The 18,304-nt window shown below is 49.1% G+C and overlaps 1 protein-coding gene across 1 annotated transcript in view; it reads right to left on the bottom strand.

Annotated features, from left to right (window-relative positions):
• Nucleotides 1-2,593: 2,593 nt before the first annotated feature.
• The window catches only part of FBXO16 (F-box protein 16), a gene marked incomplete at its 5' end in the record, with an annotated part of 24,903 nt that continues 9,192 nt past the window's right edge, over nt 2,594-18,304 (bottom strand). Inside the window, 3 exons of the mRNA XM_084232129.1 lie at nt 2,594-2,946; nt 11,855-11,948; nt 14,218-14,450. Of these exons, the coding sequence (XP_084088255.1) occupies nt 2,917-2,946; nt 11,855-11,948; nt 14,218-14,450 (357 nt within the window). The 3' untranslated portion in view covers nt 2,594-2,916. The remainder of the gene's footprint in view (nt 2,947-11,854; nt 11,949-14,217; nt 14,451-18,304) is intronic.

The following is an 18,304-nucleotide window of genomic DNA, read 5'->3' as shown; positions in this document are numbered from 1 at the left end:
CGCGCCCCCCTGTGGTCTTTCTCTGCCAGTGTCACTGTGAAAGAAGCTGGCAGAGAAAATCACACTTTGGATCTGAAATTCCAGTGACGACAATCAGGGGCCAGTCAAGTGCCTACTGCATAAGGGAAAATGGGAAAAACCTAGTGCGTGAAGCTGGGATTCTTTGAGGAGTCCTCAATCTAGAAGGGGTGGGAGAGAGAGATCGATCTCTCTCTGCATGTGCGTGCACGTGTGAGCATGTGCGTGTGTTTGCACAGGCACTAAAGAAAGACGGTGTGAGAGCGACCCAAGGTGGGAGTTCTCCCCAGACACCAGTCCTGCTGCCCCCCGGTCTTGGGACTTCCAGTTCCCCGAACTGGGGGGCAACACATCCTGTTGTTTAAGGCCCTTCTGCTCCCCCAGTCTGCAGTATTTCTTCATGGCGGCCTGAGCGGACCAACAAGGGGTGCGCCCACTTTGAGTATGTGGTGACCCAGGTTGGGCAGGGCCACACAAGCAGCCATCTGTGGCGGGTCGATTCCAAGATGGCCATCGTAATATTTCTCAGCTTCCAAGTTCTAGAACCTGGAAGCCTCCATATTCCTTCTGCTTGAAATTTGACCAGCCTCTGGGTCTGCGGGGCGATCAAGGACACCACCAGACTTCCCGGGTTGAGCCATAAACTGTGACTTAGATTTCACCGGGTTCTCTCCTGGCTGCTTGTTCTTAGAACTCAGCCGCTCTGTGGAGGCGACACGGAGGGGCTGCTCTTGGGTGAGCCTTCCTTCCCTGGCACGTCCTTACCCGAAAAGGCCCAGGTTTATTCCAGAAAGAGCTGGGGATGCTCTCCGGAATGGCCTATTCAGACAGCTGCCCACCAGCTATCTGGCTCCTGACAGGGGCTCACTGGGACAAGGGTGGGGGAATCCTGCACTGTAGGTCACCCCAGCCTGCACCGTTACCCCTGGCTCTGGGGCGCTGGCCGTGAGGACCCACCCCTGGAAGAGGGAACTTCCCCATAGCCACCGTGCCCACGGGAGGAACACAGGGCTCTCTCAGGTGTTGGCTTGGCTTTCGCCAGTGTGGTGCAAACGTATTTTCCAGGTTTGTCACTATGGCAACCAAACCATTGCGCCCCGGGCCATCCCAGCAGCCACCGCTGTAAATCACTCCCAGAAATGTGATCACACCGCGTAGTAGAAGGCCTTCCACGTGACACGTGACACGATCGGCATGTTTGTTTTGCTATCACTCAGCTTTACTTAAATAAATAAGCTTCCAGGAATAGTAACTTCTGGGACCTGGAGGTGGTTCCAGGAGGAGGTGGTTCAGTGTGGAATGTGTGACTAATGTTTCTGCAGCTAAGTAACACTCTCTGTTTTCCACTCTTTCGAGTCCATTCACGCTGTCTGCGTGTCCAGTCCCCATGGCGCTGGTGACTCCTCATTGTGCTGTCCCCCCGCCCCGCCCCCGGACCCCTGAGGCTTCTTCCTTCCAGATGAATGTGACCAGAGGGAAGGGCTGTCGGAGTGTCCAGGGGTGGGGAGAAAGGGCAGGTCTTGTCCCTCTTCCTCCCTCGGGTTCCAGAGTGGCCGCACTGTCCCCCACGTGAGGGCACCGTCCCGTCCGGTCCCTCTCCCCGGCGACAGCCCTCACGGGGTCCAGCACCAACATGCTCTTTCCCTTTGCTTCTTCAGGCCATGGAGGAGGAAGACTTCCGCTGTTGCCACTTCCCGGGTGCTTCACCCAGATTCTGCCAACTCTCCCAGAGTGTGTGTCATGGCCTGGGTGTGTCCCCCAAATTCCTCTGCAGTCCTAACCCCTGGGACCTCGACATGCAGTTGTATTTGGAGACATGGCTTCAAAGAGGTCCCTGAGGTCCAGTGGGGCCAGTTGGTGGACGCTGCCCCAGTGCACCTGGTCCACACCTTTATCTTGGCCTTCCAGATGGAACCGTGAGAAATATACCCCAGCTGCGGGATTTCTGTGCAGCAGCCCGGATGCACTAAGCCAGCAGGGCTGTGAGGACGCACCCTTGAGGCCAAGACCCAGCGGAGAGCGGCCCCCCCAGGGCCACAGGGGTGGTAGCGAGTGTCCCTCCACCCACCCGCAGTGTCGGTCACTGCAACCTACCTAAGACTGTGGACACGATCGCATTTATGGCATGAATACCACTCATAAAACACGGCAGTTCTCGGGCACAGCAGGGACTGGGACAAAAGTCTCAGCAGAGGAACCTCAGGGCAGCCGAGCGTCCGCCGGCTCAGCAGGTCCTCTCACAGGCTTACACCAGCTTCGGCTCTGGGGCCTGGATGGAGAGTGACTGAAGCCCAGGGGGTCTCTGCAGATGCTGGTGGAGAATCCTCCCCGCTGCTGCTGAGGCAGGGCGCCCTGCCAGCTGACCCGGATGCCAGGAGAGACGGGCTCGAACTTTTAGAAGGGGGTGGGGCTCTGCACTTAAGGATGTCTAGGGAGGAAAAAGATGCCATTAGTGTGAGTGTCGTTCAAACATCAGAGGAAGCTGCTGCATTCAACATTTTCACGATACAAAACAATTTTATAAAATCATAGGGCCGGATGGGATTTATTAAGTCTTCCCAATTACCCCTCCCTGCCCCGCCCCGTCCCCCCCATGCAATCTTCACCTTGAGCTACTAATAATAAGTTCCTTAATCTCCAAAGTGCTTTCACAACCATCATTTTATTGGAACCTCAAGAAAAGCCTTTGAGGCAGGGAGGGGGATATCAACATCTCCATTTTGCAAACTGGAAACAAAGCAGAGGCACTTTGATGCCAGGCCAAATTCACGAGCGAAAAGCAGTTCAAGTTTGCTCGGGGACTGGAGATTCTGGGGCCGGTGGGCTGGGGCTGCCGGACTGTGCATGCACACATTTCCCCCGGGAGGGCCGAGGGGTGGGCTGACGTTCCAGACAAACTCACAGTGAGAAAGGATTTCTCCTCGACGGCTGAGCGTGAGCAGGAGAGGGAGAGGAGAGAATGGAGCCAGCAAGAGAAAGAAACAACAGCGGTTGAGCAGGGCCGGGGAGGGAGATCGAAGTTAACCCTCACCTTGACCCCGCTCGTGTGACGGGAGACCTGAGATTCTGGGCTGGTCCTGCAGATGCCGTGACCTTGCCCTGAACCGCCTCCCCCATGACTTCAGGCCTGGCTGGCAAGTCCCGACAGTCAGATCTGGGTGACAGCCCCCCCCCCCCCGGGCTCCCCATATCCAGATTTTTGTCAGCCAGTGACTGTGGCCCGGGGGCCTCTTCTCCAGCTAACAGGGTCTCAGGAATCTCCAAGGATGCCCCTTAACACTGAGCATGTGCTCCCGGGCACTGGCCTTGGCGTCTGGACAGAATGATTTGTCTCCTGCTGAGGCCACATGGTCCCAGAGGGCAGAGCTGGAATCTGACCCCCCAGAGGCCTCTGGGTGCCTGCCCACTGCCCTTCCTGACATGCTTGCTGGTGATTTTTCTGGGGTGCGGGGAGAGTAGGCAAAACTGGGGTTAAATGGAGCCAGCAGTTGTCATCTAAGAGCAAAGGGAAAAATGGGGGTACCAAACCTCCCCTCTGGGAGGTTTTCGGGTGCAGCAGAGGAAGCATCTTCAGGGTTCTAAGACAGGTAAAGGTAAGAGAACAAACGGGAGCTTCCCTTTGTGCTATTTTAGTAACAAAGAAAATAAAATAATAGCTGTTGGATGAAGAAAAAGCCTCTTTCTCTGTGATACAAGAATGGGCGAGTCTCATCTCACCTGTAACAGTTTCCAATTTAATCCTGTTACTGTGCAAAGCTGATCTGTCAGCAGGCGGGGCCCCTGCTCCCCACAGCCCCGGGGCGGCCCAGGCCCGGGCAGGCCCCTCTCCAGCCCTCTCTTCTGGCTGTGGCAGCTCCCAGGGCCCCCCACCCGTCTCTTTGCTTCGTGGAAATCCTCAGCATCTAGGCTGTTGGGCTTCTTCCCAAGCCAGTTTCGGGGAGGTGGTCTCCCCACACCCACCCTTCCTCCTGGCCCCTGAACACAAGTTTGCTTGTAGACCCTCTTCATTTTTAAGACTCTACATCCATCATTAGAAGAGCAGAGACAAGGCTTAAGGGGGAAATGTGGGGAACTTATATAAGTGTACCCCCCCCACCCCCCACTGTCCCCACCTTAACCTGGAGCAGCTGGCAACCTGCTTCTCATTTCTGGAAATTTCTTTTATACCAACGCTGAGCTTCATCCGTCTCCTTCCTGCTCATTCTGACCACTGGCTTATTGTGATCCCCTCCTCCCTTTCATTCCCCCAGAAAGCCCCTTCCCAGCTCGCAGAGTAACCCCAGGGGCCCTCTCAGCAGCCCGGCTGACAGCTCTGGCCTCTCCCCTTCGCGCAGCACCGCAGGGCTGGCCCAGGCGTATTTGCTTCTGTCCTGCCCGGGAGTCTCCGAGTCTCCGTCAGACATCGCCCTCCCTGCAGCGCCTCTTTCTCTTGTAAATCATCGCTCATCTCGAATAGGCCACTTTTCTACACACTGCAGAACTGGAAAGGTGTCAAGGGGACAGAGACAAATCTTTCCCCCAGCTCAATGCCGGCGCCCCTGCCCCTCCCCAGCCTCACCCCGGGGTGTGTGTCCTTCCCCAGAGATTTTACACGAGTGTGAGCAGATGCACACGCAATGCAACACAGCCCCCTTCCTTTTTTCACACCGCTGGCATTGTACTTAAACAGTTACTTTAGTTCACTGTACCTGTGAGCGTGTGTGTGTGTGTGTGTGTGTGTGTGTGCGTGTGGTTGCTGCAAATCAATACTTGAAGAGCCGCCTCAGTCTTTCAATGGTTGAAATGTACAAGAGGCCATGACAGATGACCAGACCCACAGGCAGGTGAGCTGCTTGCAGTCTTCTGCTCTTTGAAACAATGCTGATGCAGAGGACCCCCCCCCCACCCAGCCCCCCGCCTCTGCTCTGCTCGTCTGCTTGCGGACAGATATGGCAGTGGCACAGATATGCCACTGCAGGGTAAGTGAATTAATCAGGCTTTTTACGCCGTGAGCCTCTGTGGCTGTCACCTGCGACCTCGATCGTGTTAATGCAGAAGGCGCTCGGGAGCGTGGGTGCAGGGCACGCGTGCCTGACTGTGGAAACCTGGAGTAGGGGTGTGCACGCATGTGTAAGTATGAGCACCTGAGCCTAGAGGCGGGATAAAAGCAGAGGACAAACTGCGTGATTACAGAAGAGGGGAGATCAGGCCTCCATGGTGGCACAAGGGTTTAAGACGCAGCTTGTGAAGCTGTCCGCAGCCACTGCAGCACGAGTTCAATCCCCAGCCAGCCAGGGAGCTACCCACATGGTGCAGCAGACCTCTTTGGACGCACCTGCTGCTCCCCTTAGCAGTGTATTTCAGTAGATCCGCCTGTTCTGTTCCCTACTCTGTCTCTCTCACCCCTCGTACCTCTGGCCTGTACCCCAGCTCTTGTATGCATCAATAAATATATCTTAAAAAAAAAAAGGTCAGCTCACCAGGCGATGCCAGAGAGAGCCCAGAGAAAGCAAAGATTCGTGGGGGGCTGGGAGGCTCGTTGCCTGCCACTTTCCAGCCCCCCTGCCTGGCCCGTGCCTGCCTGCCTGTGTGCCCGTGTGCCCGCCCGGTTCCCTGGGAGAGCAGGAAAGCCTGGAAAATCCCCTGAGGGCTCTGGGACTCTCCTTTATGATCTGCCCAAATAGATGGTGACCCCTCCCCGTGCCTGCTGGCACTAGAGCCACCAGCCAGCATTCCTGGTTCCTGACAGGACTATGAAGTGTATTCCTTCCCTTTGCCTGTTCTTATGAAGAGGGGTGGGACCTGGTAATTTAAAAATATGTATTTCTTATTGGTTGCACCCACATTCCGTTTCTAGAGCTCTTTACCTCCCCCCATCTCTACATGTTGTTATTTGTAGAAATTTGCAAACAATCATTGCAAATTGTTGGACGAACACCTGTTGGATCACCTCTTGGTTCAATGAATACCTATTGGATCAACCCATGGGCCACTGACGAGACTCGATTAGGTAGAGAAGTAGAGGCTGCAGAAAGCAGACAGGCGCAAGACCATATGCAGAGCGCCAGTCCCTCTTGCAGAAACACCACCCCGAGCACTGAGCTAGGAGTCAGAAGTTTATTATTTCCTTTAATCTTCCCGAGTCTGTGATGTGGCTCAGGAGGCTGCAGGGGGTGAAATCTTCAGTTCATGGGAAACCTACTCTTTTTTCTAATCTATTCTCAAATTTTATGACTGTGACTCCCAGTCCAGGAGTGGTGTGGTGAGGCCGTGTACAGATGTGGATTATTGTCTTTGAAAATCCTAGAATTGGAGGTTTCGTTTTAGTCATATAAACACAGCTTCAGCGCACTCGCCAACTGCCCAAGCCTGGCCTGGGGCTGAATGAGGAGGGTTGTGGGGCAGGGAAGGCTCAGATTAGGGAGAGGGTGACTGAGAATGCTTGGGAGGAGGGTCTAAGCCCAGGTAAAGTCTCGTCCTGGCTTCAGTAAGCTGCACAGACGCTTCACCTTCAGAAGGGACCTGTTCCATGAACGGCCCATCTGAGAATTCTGTGAGGAGGAGCCCTGCCCTCCTGCTGCCCCAAAGGCTGCTGGGACCTAGTCATGGGCTGGAGGGGTCTGGTCCACACCTATGGAGAGGGGGTTCCCTTCTTGTTCACTCTGCTCTGGGAGAAACAGAGGTGACTGTAAGGGAGGAAAAATCGACACAGTTTGAAAGAAGCTGTGCTGGGCTTATTTCAGTACAAGGGTGAAGCTGCCCCCTGCCATGGGAGGCTCAGCAACTTTACCCAAGGTTTTCAGATTTAATTCTGCAACTGCGTGGCTGCACCATCCAGCCTCCCGAGCAGGGGAGATGAGGTAAGGATGTGCTGCAAAACAGGCCAGAATGTTCTAAAGGTTGGTTGTTGCTAATGCTCACGAGCTCATATTCAAAACGCAATATCTTAGGAACGTGGCTTCTAGTGTGGGAGACTTCATGCTATCCACATCCACCCTGGCACATTGTAAACTCAGGAGAGCAGTGATTAAACATTTTTCATAACAGATATGTATGTAACCAGTATTATATAACTCATAAACACCATTCTTCTAGTAGATTCTAAAGTCATTTTATGCCCAAGATTTTCAGCATAGCTGTCAAACAAAAACATGCGGCTCTCGGGGGTGGCAATGGACAGTGGTGGAAGATTAGGGGGCTTTGTGTGGTGGGTGAGGTGGGATTACATGCATTTGAAGAGGTGTGAACCTGAACTTCTAGAACACATACAGTGTTGTGAATCAAGTCACCTCAGTAAGCCCCAGTCTAAACACTTGGTGCAAGAGACATGCAGGCTCATTCCTGCTGGAAATGCCAGGGAAACTTAGTATGCCTCGCACGGACAAGAGGCAACAAGATAGAACAAGAAAGAGCCGCTCTTTCGGAGGCAAAGGAGAAATGCAGACTCCAGGTTGGGGTCCCTCTAGAGAGTTCATTTTGCCCCCAGGAATCTCCGCCATCAGGCCGCTCTTCTCTTAGGTTTCAAGAATTACTAAGCCAAATTGTAGCGAGCAGGCGTGGGGCGCTCACAGCACAGACGTCACCAAGGGCAGCCCACACCCCTCCACGTAGGCTGGCAGCAGGGCCCGGGGCAGGCGCCGCGCAGCCCGGGGCGGGCACACACGTGCTGGCACGAGAGGCCGCTGCACCGACTGGGATTGGTAATTGCATTGGTTGTAATTAATGACACATTATTAAGGAAAGGCGGGAGGCAGGAAATAGCCGTTATTGGTTTATAATTAGGACTGAGAACAGGATGGGTTCTTTTCCTGTTCCAGGTGAAGTCCCTCGGGCACAGCCTTATCTCTCGGGCGTGAAGAAGGAAAGGGACCTGCAGGGGGGAGCGATGTTAGCCCGGAGCGGAGCTTAAGGACACCGTCATGCAGACTTATTTTGTCAATGGGAAGATGAATACTCACAGGGGCACGGAGGGACTGGCTTGTTAATGGAACCTGGGTTTCCTGGTGCTTTTCATGCTATGCATCATGGACACTTTAGCTCGATGGAGTAGACAGGTTGCCCCCGCTATCCAAAACGGGGACACTTCTATTTAGTACAAGTTGGTATCCGGAGCTTATTTGGGGGTGTTGAAGAATGGTTAAAAATTTTCCATATAAATTTCCAGAACCAAAAAATAATTCACCAAATCAAACCTAGTTTTGAGTGGCGGGGGAAACCTGTGTATTCCTTTTCCCTCTTCTTTTGACCTAGAGAGGGGAAAAGAGCCAGAAAAGTTGAAGAGGCACTTAAAAAATCAGGACACCAGGGGGGAGTCATCCTAGAACAAGGAGAAGAGAGCTACAGAGGCTGGAGTGAGCAGAGCACTGGGGCAGAGAAGGTCTTATCGGAAGCTCTTAGAACAGGCCAGCAAAGGCCTTGGCGCCTGTACTGCAGGGTCTGCTCTGAACAGCAAGCTTTCTGAAGTCTGTGGCCATTGCACAACCTGGAAAGTGAGGATTTCCAACCTCCAAGTGAAAGTTCAGTGTTAGACCAAATCATTTATTTTTATACTTGGTAGGAAAATATAATAAGAAAAAAAATGACACAAAATGTCCACTGGGGTCCTCTTACCCGAGCCAAGGGTGGGAGACCCGCTGGGGTTTGTTTACTCTCCTGAGCAGCTTTTATATTTTAGGCCTCTTAGACTTCTGAGAACTTGCTTCCATGTGTAAATTGGTAGAAGGTGGGTTTTCATCCCTAGTAGAGGGTTTCGATTGGAACGGGTGGTCTCCTATAGAACACAGTCCTGGTCCCTTGCCCGCCTCTCAGCTTCTCTCTCCTCTTTTTTTTTTTTTTTTTAAAAGGCTTTATTTTTTATTTATTTATGCATACAAGAACTGGGGTACAGGCCAGAGGTGTGGGGTGAGAGGATTCACCAGAGGCACAGTGGGGAGCAGAACAGGTGGATCTACTGCTGCGGGGAGCAGCGGGGAGACAGGAGAGGTCTGCTGCGGCCTGTGGGTAGCTCCCTGGCCGGGGATCGAACTCGTGCTACAGTGGCTCAAGATAGCTTAGCTTGATAGCCCTCTTAACTCCTTCTTCCTCCTTGCCCCTCCTCTCCCCTCAGCCTCCCTCCCCTGGCAGGAGCAGAAACCACCAACTCTTCCTCTACTCCACCCCCAAGCACCCCACCCCAAGTCCAGAACCTGAACAGCCAAGCCCTGGAGGCAAAGTGCAAGCTTCTCACTGCTGTCCCCTCCCCCAGGAGACAGCTGCCACCTTCGCCTTCCTGCAGAGGAATTACAGGAACAGTTTGCTAAGATTTAAGAGTTTTGTTCCCTGTCTAAACAAGATGGGAAAAAATCTCTGAAGTTTAATTAAGATAGCGCCTGGGCATATTGTGGTTTTAACTGCTTTGTTTTACATGGAATTTTATCATCACTAAAAGTAATGGGCACTTCTTGGTATGTATATAATTTTAATAAACAATGTTCAAGGTGATAAAGCAGCGGTGATGAGAGCTCGGCTTTCCTTCCACCTGCCAACACCATTCACACCAGAGGCGGCCTAAAGGAGGCGTCGCTGACCAGGCAGCACCAGGTCTGAGGGCCAGGAGGAAATCGGGCCCTCCGTGAGGGGCGGGCTTTGAGCACGCAAACCTGTGAACTGATAGACAACGTCACACGCTTACTGCAGGCGTGGGGTTGACGTCACACCTGGAATGTGTCTTTTGTCGACTGAGCTCTCATATTTGAAGCCTTTACGCTGTGAGAGGGAAAGAAGATGCCCAGCGCTGAGAGCAGTGTCCTCAGTGAGCTCCTATACTTTTTCTTTCTCTTCCAACCTTACCATCTCACCAGGCTCTACCCTCTTCAAGGTCACGTGCCCCTTTTCCTTGATGAGGCAGACGGCTCCCAAGGGCAGGGCTCAGGTAGCTCTGGATGGGCTGTGGGGGGGGGGGGGTCTGTCCTCTTGTTTTTACCTTATAACTTGTCCCTAAGTCAGGCTTGCCCTCCTGTTTCTCTGGTTCCTCCTGAAATCTTCCTAGTTACACCTGCCTAAAGGATTCGAGAACTTTCTATCAATTGAACTCTTTTTTCTGGAGTGCAATGGCTACTGACCATGTCCACCACACTCTTCACAGCTGCAGGGGTCAGAGTGTCCCCCTTCCTCTGCTTCTGTGCCCTGCTCATTGCATTTCAATACCCACGTCCTCTGCACCAGGTCCACACCTGCGTTTCTGATGTTGCCCCACCACCAGGCATCACTTAGGAGGTTGCTTATTTCCTCTGGGCACCTGGTTGACAGCCAGGGCAAAGTGCCACCAGGCCCAGAGGGACCTGGCCACCTGCAGTCTTGGGGAGCCAACAGCCAGGCTGACTGGAGGTCTCCTTACCCAGCTGGAGATCCCAGAGTGCTTTGGGACATTTTAATTATGCCTTGTGCTCTTTATCAAATCGACGAGGCCTATGTGATTCTGTTTCACATATTTACATAAACACCACAAGTAGATGGATACAATCACATGCCCTGTTTATTAATAGCTTAATTGTTCTCTTTCGTTCTTGCATGTGCCCTGATTTCCCTTTCAGATTTAATTAGCACAACTTTTTAAGTTTTTAAATTTATAGTGAATAATCTCACTTAAGTAAGTCCAGCTAGCATGTGACAGATGTTTAATATCAAAAGCCCACAGGGAAGACTTCTGTTTAGTCTTTGATTTGTTACTTAGTTTGTTTCTTGAGCCAGAGAACTGTCTGACACTGCTGATCACTTGTAAGTATTCATCAACATCAGCTTTTATTGTCTTTTCCAATTCCCTGTTCGCCCCTGAATTTCTCTCCTGCTCCTGGCACAGGAGCGGAGGGTAAGCTGGGCAGAAGCAGCCAGAATAGCCCGTGTGATAAGCCTCATAAAGTTATTTTTCTCAATTAATGGTTTTCACTGACAATTTTACTGCTCTGCTTTAATCTTCCCCTTCCCCTGGGCATCTGTACAGATGTGTGATAAGCCTCACACAATCCAACAAAATTAGCCTCTCAGAATACAGACTACCCTATCTTTAAAAGCTCATCTCTCTCTCTTTTGAACATAACACTTGAAAATACATTTAAACAGAGTAATAGGGCTTTCCAGCAGAGCTATAAAAGTGATTTGTGCGTAACTATATAGTTATTCCTCTCCCAATTGACATCCGCTACATATGAATTTTCCTTGAGTGTGTATCTCAGCTGTTTCCAAAACCTTCACTACTAATGAGAAATTTTTATTCCGGCCTTACTCGCTTCTACCTGGCTCTAAAGACCCCCAGACGTGCTGAACGGAAGCCACTGGGGGCACAGAACCACGAGCTGGCTACCGCGCTGGGACGTTCTGCTCCCCGGTTGCTGATGGGTAGTCAGTCAGCTCTTTCTTAATCAGGGAAAGAAAAGTTCTTAATTTATTTTTTCTCAAGCGCTTTTCTGCTCAGGACCCCCTGAACAGCAGGGGGGCAGCAGGAGAGCTAAGGGAAGCTCAGTGGGGTCTCTACCTTATAGGGGGGAAGGGCTTCACCCCACCCCCTGCCCCAAGGACTCACAGCAGAAGGGAGACCCCTGGTAAGAACGCCCTGAGTGGGAGGTAGTTTTTGAAGCAGATTCACACACATCTGTGCATCCAGACTTTTTTTTTTTTTAAAGAGATGCGCCAACAGAGGCTCGCAGAGACTAAATAAGGACATCTTTCAAGTGAGAAGCCTTGTCGCTCATTGTCAGAGACCAGGTATTAAATCACCACTTGATTCTCATTAAAAAAAGCAAATACAATTTCACAAACAGGATTAGAGATGCAGTGATTTCCATGCACTTGGGGCGGAGCATCTTTTGTAATCGAGACTTACCAGTGACTGTGCTTTTCGTAGCTTAGATTTGTCCTGCAACTTATTTTTCTTATCTTGTGACTTCTCTGAGGTCATTTCATGTCTTTTCCGTCTTCTGTAGAGTGGAAAACAATGCAAGAATTAAAAATGATGACTTTAAAACTTTGGTGGTTGGTGTAACTATCTGTCGATTTGATTTTGCTGTTTCTGTAAATGAAAATGTTGTTTTCCGGGCCTCCCCTGGTGGCGCAGCGGTTGACCGCTGGGCTGAGAGGCTGCCCGTAGCCTCTGCAGCACCGGTTCGTTCCCCGGCCGCCAGCGAGGGTCCCACAAAAAAAAAAAAAAGAAAAGAAAATGTTGTTTTCCATCAACTGGAAACAAGTGAAATGTCTATCCATAAGGAACTGCTGGACACACAATGCAGTACTATGCACTGTGAAAAAGAAGGCAGAATCTTTTTATATGTAGCTAAGGCGTGATCTCCAGGATATATCGTTACAAGAAAAAACAAAGGTGGATTGCATGATGTCCTTTATTTCATCTCACCTCGGGGACCCCAGGAGCCCTGAAGACACATGGTAATCTGAACATCCCCCAGTCATCAAGCCTCCTGGAGCTGTCCTTCCTTTATTAGCCAAATAATGTAACTTCAGAAGCCATTCCACAAAAGAGGTGCTGACTTGTTACGCGTCTGTCACTGTTACAAACATGTTACACGTATGAACCCTCAGGGTGAGCTATTACCATGACCGCCACTTTACAGAAGTGGAAAGTAAGGCACAGAGAGGTTAAGGGACTCCCTAGAGTCACACAGCCGAATGTGTGACAAGCTGGATTTGAACCCGAGCACTATCCTATGCTGCCTCAGTACTGATTTGTTGAAATAAATTCCAACAAATGGCAGATATGTTAAAACATCCTCAACTATTCCACAATGTAGTTCCTTAAGTTCCTGTTCATTCTTGGTGTGCGTGTTAAACGCACAGCTATGTATGCACATACAGATGCAGGTGCATTTTCTTATTTCTTCTTCCGTCTATACCGCCTCTGGCATACTACAGATACTCTTTAACAATTTGCTCTTTCACTTAACAATGCATCCTGGTATCATTCCTCATCAGTTCACAGCTCTCTCCTTTGTTCTTTTTTTTTTTTTTTTAAGATTTATTTATTTATTTATACAAGCACTGGGTACAGTCAGAAGCGCGGGAGGGTGAGAGAATTCACCAGAGCCAGAGCGGGGAGCAGAGCAGGCAGAAGGACCGAAGTACACTGCTGAGGGGAGCAGCGGGCGGCAGAAGAGGTCTGCGCGCCATGTGGGACCCTCCTTTGGTGGCCGGGGAGCAGCTGGGGATTGAACCGGCGCTGCAGAGGCTGCGGGCAGCTTCACAACCCAGCGCTCAACCGCTGCGCCACCAGGGAGGCCCCCAGATAACTTCTGAACCCAGCATTATGTGTACATGTCACCTCACACCAAACACAAAAGGAGCCACAGATACATGCTGAGCTCTAATTTGTGTCTATGGTGGTATGGGTGAGTGATTCTGAAATTACATTTGCTTTTAAAAGATTTATTTATGCATACAAGAAGTGGGGTACAGGCCAGAGGTGCAGGGGGTAAGAGGATCCACCAGAGACAGAGTGGGGAGCAGAGCAGGCAGATCTACTGAAATACACTGCCGAGGGGAGCAGCGGGTGAGTCCAGAGAGGTCTGCTGCGCCATGTGGGTAGCTCCCTGGCTGGGGATCCAACTCCTGCTGCAGTGGCTGCCCAGAGCTTCATAGTGCTGAGACTTAACCCCTTGTGCCACCAGGGAGGTGAAATTACTTTTGGAATTTTTTTTCCCCGCTTCTCTCCCCCTTCACCATGGACTCCCTGCTTCCTCTTGCTCTTTCCAGTTACTTTCAGAATCTCTAAGTAAGTGTATACTCTACACATGGCTACACTATAGATATAATTCTGTTTTTATGCAAAATTAGGTGCATCTAGAATACACAATAGAAACAAAATTATGGGTTTATGTGATACAAAATGTATGCTTCCAATAGATAGAACGAGTGCCAAGTTTGACTGTCAGAGGAGGGAACTACAAATAGGGAAAAGAAAAAGTGGAGAAGGAATCCTCTGGTGTAGCGTTGGAATCTGAGGGATTCAAGCACTAAAAGAAGCTGTCACGTTAAGTCATTGCAGCTACAAAACTCAAACAAATCCCAAGGAGCAGCTCACATTTACCAATAACGGTTCATTTACTTTTCAATTACCTTTCGCATGCATTGAAAAGCACTTGCATTTCTGTGCAAGCCCAATTTTCAGCTCTTCATATACTGAAGTGCCAGGAAATTGATTCTAAAAGCAAAGAAATGGCGGGGACACCAGCGCCCTACCCTTGCCAGGCTGGCTCCGTGGGGTCGCAGTTGTCCAGGTAATTGAAGCGAATGATATCCGTTGGGTGCTTGTCCGAGGACCGCCAGGGTGGAAGTTCTTTCTCCCCTGGGTGGTTCTTCTTTCTTAAAGAGGAGAAGGACCGGAAAGGCAATGGAGGACACTGCTTGTCCTCCAGGGAACTGCTTGTCACTGGTTGAACATCAGCAACCACAAACCCATCTTTCGGAGGCGTCTAGAAGAAATTAAACATTTGTGTTCTCAAAGCAATACGACAGCAGCAGCAAAGAACCTCATCGTTCCCCTGGGGATGTTAGGGGGAAAAGGCTGTCCTCAAGCTAATCCCATACAGGCTTTGTGGATGCCACCCCCGCCCCAGGCCAAAGCCAAAGACACTGGGAACTCCACATCCCGTCCCTACCCAAGGGAAGGTGGCTGGGACCTGAGGGTGGGGTTAAGCAGCCAGGTTGGTATAAAGCCAGACACGTGGGCTTTGGGGGGGGTCCCCCATTTTGGCTCTCTGCCAGCTCGCAGCGTCCGGCCAGCTCGGAGAGTGCCTTTGGGTTTCCAGGTCGGCGGATCGGGTAGGACGCGTTAAAGACTTTATTTCCCTATTTTCTCCCTGAGTTGTACATTTTCCTTATTTCCTTTTCCCTTGTCAATAAACCTTTTATGAACCTTTTGTGTGTGCCTGCAGTGGAGTATTCATAAGTCCCTTGTAAGCGTGCGGGTGAGGACCCACAGCCAGGAACCCGTTCAATATCGGGGCTGCCCTATAACAGGGAGAGAAGAATGGATGAAATGGGAGCGGTCACCACCCAGGAGGACTTGCTCTGTGCCAGCTCTGTCTCAGTGTCCAGGCATTACTTCATTTGGCCCCCAGGACAGCGCTACTCTGTACTATTGTGCAGCAGAGGAAACTGAGGCTGCAGCAAACCCGCTGATTTGTCCACTGCTCCATAAGGAAGAAGACAGTCAGAACTGGACAGTCAACACTGTGCCTCTTCTGCCTATAGTTCTGTAGCTTTTACACAGTCGCAGTTCACTTATTCATCATCTATCAATGATTCCTAATTTATAGCCATTATTCATCATTTCTAAATTACTTATCACTTAATCATACAGATTCATGAAGAAGTCCTCCACTCCTGATTACCTAGCACACATGGAGACAATTTCAAGTTCTAGAGGAGAGAATATACGTTTCATCAGCTCTCAACCCTCAATGCCTGCCAAATACGTTTGCTTTAGTTTCCCAAATTGAAAGTCTATTTTGTGTGTGTTGAATTCATAAGGTTTTTATGTGGTTGTAGCCTGAGGGAAGTGGAATTGGTATGTTGAGAAGCCATTAAAGGCTTAATTCTTGTTCTTTAAGGGATTAGGGAAGCTTTGCTTAGTAAATTGGTTTGCTTGAATTGTTCATGAAAATCAAGACATTCCGCAGTCCCTCCCAGCAGAATCGCTTAGTCTCTTATCCGGGTTTCAATGTTCTTTGTAGGGGCTTCTACGAGAGGAGAGGACAGTACTTGGCACTCAAGGCTGCAGTTATTTGTCTCTTTCCTGGGCACCAGGCAAGGCTATGGAAAGCAGGGGTGGGGGGCAGGGTACCCTTAGCACCTAGCACAGAACTGTGTTTGCTAAATATTCACTCATTCAATAAATGATCATAGTCTAGTCTATGAGACTATTCAGGAGACACTTTATACAGCTCGTTATTGGCTTAGTTTCAATATTTTGTGCCGGTCTCTTTTAGAGTAGAAATTTCATTTCTCTGAATTCATATTTATGTGTTTTTGCTTGGAGATGGTCTGAATAATGTTACTGGAAGTAAAAGATAAATAATAAAAATAACTTCAGAGAGAAAAATCTGTCATAAATGCTAGCAATTAAACATCATTAATTCTGAAAAATACCAAATGTGTGATACTTTAACAAAATTGGTAATGAAAACTGTGATAATTTTTCTGCATTAAGGAAACAAAATTTTTGTTCACCTAATTTTTTAAGAATGTTTAAAATCATGACCGGATGCTGGGTTTTTAAAGTGTATTTGTTTGCACACACTGGGATGATCAAGCATTTTTTTCTTCTGTGAATTACATCAATTGACTTTTGAATATCAAGCCAACCTTACTTTCCTCAGAGAAATCCCATTTGATCAATATCCCATTTAGTATTCTTTTTATATATCACTGGATTTAATTTGTTAATATTTTAAAAGGACTTTTGTCTGTATCTGAGGGGGAAACCTTATATTGTGGAAAAAAAAAAAACCAAACAAGGATATAAAATATTGATAAATCAGAAGGAGAGAGGGGCAAGGAAGGGGATGATAAAATAGAAGGTTTTGGAAATGCTTTCATTTCCTATGGTCTTAGGGCCTCTGGTAGGAAGCCACATTGGAAGCAAACTGATTAAAAGCAGCACCATTAAATCCACGTCACAGCAAATCCTTGCCTGACTCTTACCTTACAGTACCCCAAACAGTCCAGGGAAGTATATGCCATTGGCAAGGGATTAAACAAATTATGGCTGAATTCCCTACTCACTCCAGCAGCAGCCCGCTGCTCCCCTCAGCAGTGTATTTCGTCAGTCTGCCTGTTCTGTTCCCAGCTCTGTCTCTGGTGGATTCTCTCACCCTCCCACAATTCTGGCCTGTACCCCGGATCTTGTATAAATAAATAAATCTCGCTTAGATGACTTTCTTCACCTCAGTCCTTCTGACTTCGGACTATTTCTTTAACCAATAAGTTGAAGTTCATGAGTTGATTTTATTAACCTCTTTTTTTCTGGTTTCAGTCTATTTCTTTAACAGAAAAGATAAAGTTTGGCATAACAAAGTACTCCCTACTGAAATTTAATACTCAGCAAAGACATGGGAATTTTCTTACACCAGAACTAGTCATTGTTTTTATTTTTTTTTAAGATTTATTTTTTATTTGAGGTGGGGGAGGGTGAGAGGATTCACCAGAGACAGAGCGGGCAGCAGAACAGACAGACTAACTGAAATACACTGCTGAGGGGCGCAGTAGGCGAGACAGGAGAGGTCTGCCACGCCATGTGGGTATCTCCATGCCAGCTGGGATCAAATCCGCACTGCAGAAGTTGCGGACAGCTTCACAGAGCTATGCTCAACGTGCTGCTCCAGCAGGGAGGCCCAGTCATTTTTTTTTTTTTTTAAAGATTTGTTTGTTTGTTTGTTTGTTTGTTTGTTTATGCAAGCACTGGGAACAGTCAGAAGCGAGGGAGGGTGAGAGAATTCTCCAGAGCCAGAGCGGGGAGCAGAACAGACAAACTGACGAAATATACTGCTGAGGGGAGCAGCGGGCGGCAGGAGAGGGCTGCGCGCCATGTGGGACCCTCGCCAGCGGCCGGGGATCGAACCGGTGCTGCAGAGGCTGCGGGCAGCTTTGCAGCCCAGCACTCAACCGCTGCGCCACCGGGGAGGCCCCAGTCATTGTTTTTAAATAGTTATACATGAATATTTTGTGGAAGATGAATTATTACTGGAGATAAAACATTAATCTCAGATACATGTAATGTATATAATACTCAAAACTTCCCTTCATTTCTCCAAGTTAATCACTTCTCACTCCCCCAGAACAGCCCAGACTGCAGCCATCTCCCTGCCTCTTAGAGAGTCAAGAAAAGCCTTGAGAAAAAAAAGTCAGGGCTATGGTGATTTTTAAAGTCACTTCTACAGTTTAAAATTTCATCGGGAAGGAAATCTGCATGGAGTACATCAAAAGCTGAAATCAGAGAGACCAGTTTTATCATTGTGGTTGTAACAATATTAATTATGCATAGTTTATTGCTATAGTAAATGTAGATGACTTCTACTTTAAGACAATAAAACTAAGTCTGAACGAGCAAGTCAGGAGTTGCTATTTATATTTAAAAAGGATTCTCAATTTTAAAAGGATTCACTGCAGCTTTTTTATAGAATATGATACCCCTGTGGTTTTAAAAATCATTTAAACATTTAATTTACACATAATTTTTCAGGAATCATCCATTGTACAAAATGCTACACAATTCTGCATGTGTAGCACAGAAAGAAACAGCTCATAAAAAAATTTCCCATCAGTT

The sequence above is a fragment of the Talpa europaea genome (genome assembly GCF_964194135.1).
Source record: "Talpa europaea genome assembly, chromosome: 4".
Classification (NCBI taxonomy): Eukaryota; Metazoa; Chordata; class Mammalia; order Eulipotyphla; family Talpidae; genus Talpa; species Talpa europaea.
The sequence above is the reverse complement of the archived record's forward strand: the minus strand, read 5'-3'. Positions and strand labels throughout refer to the sequence as shown.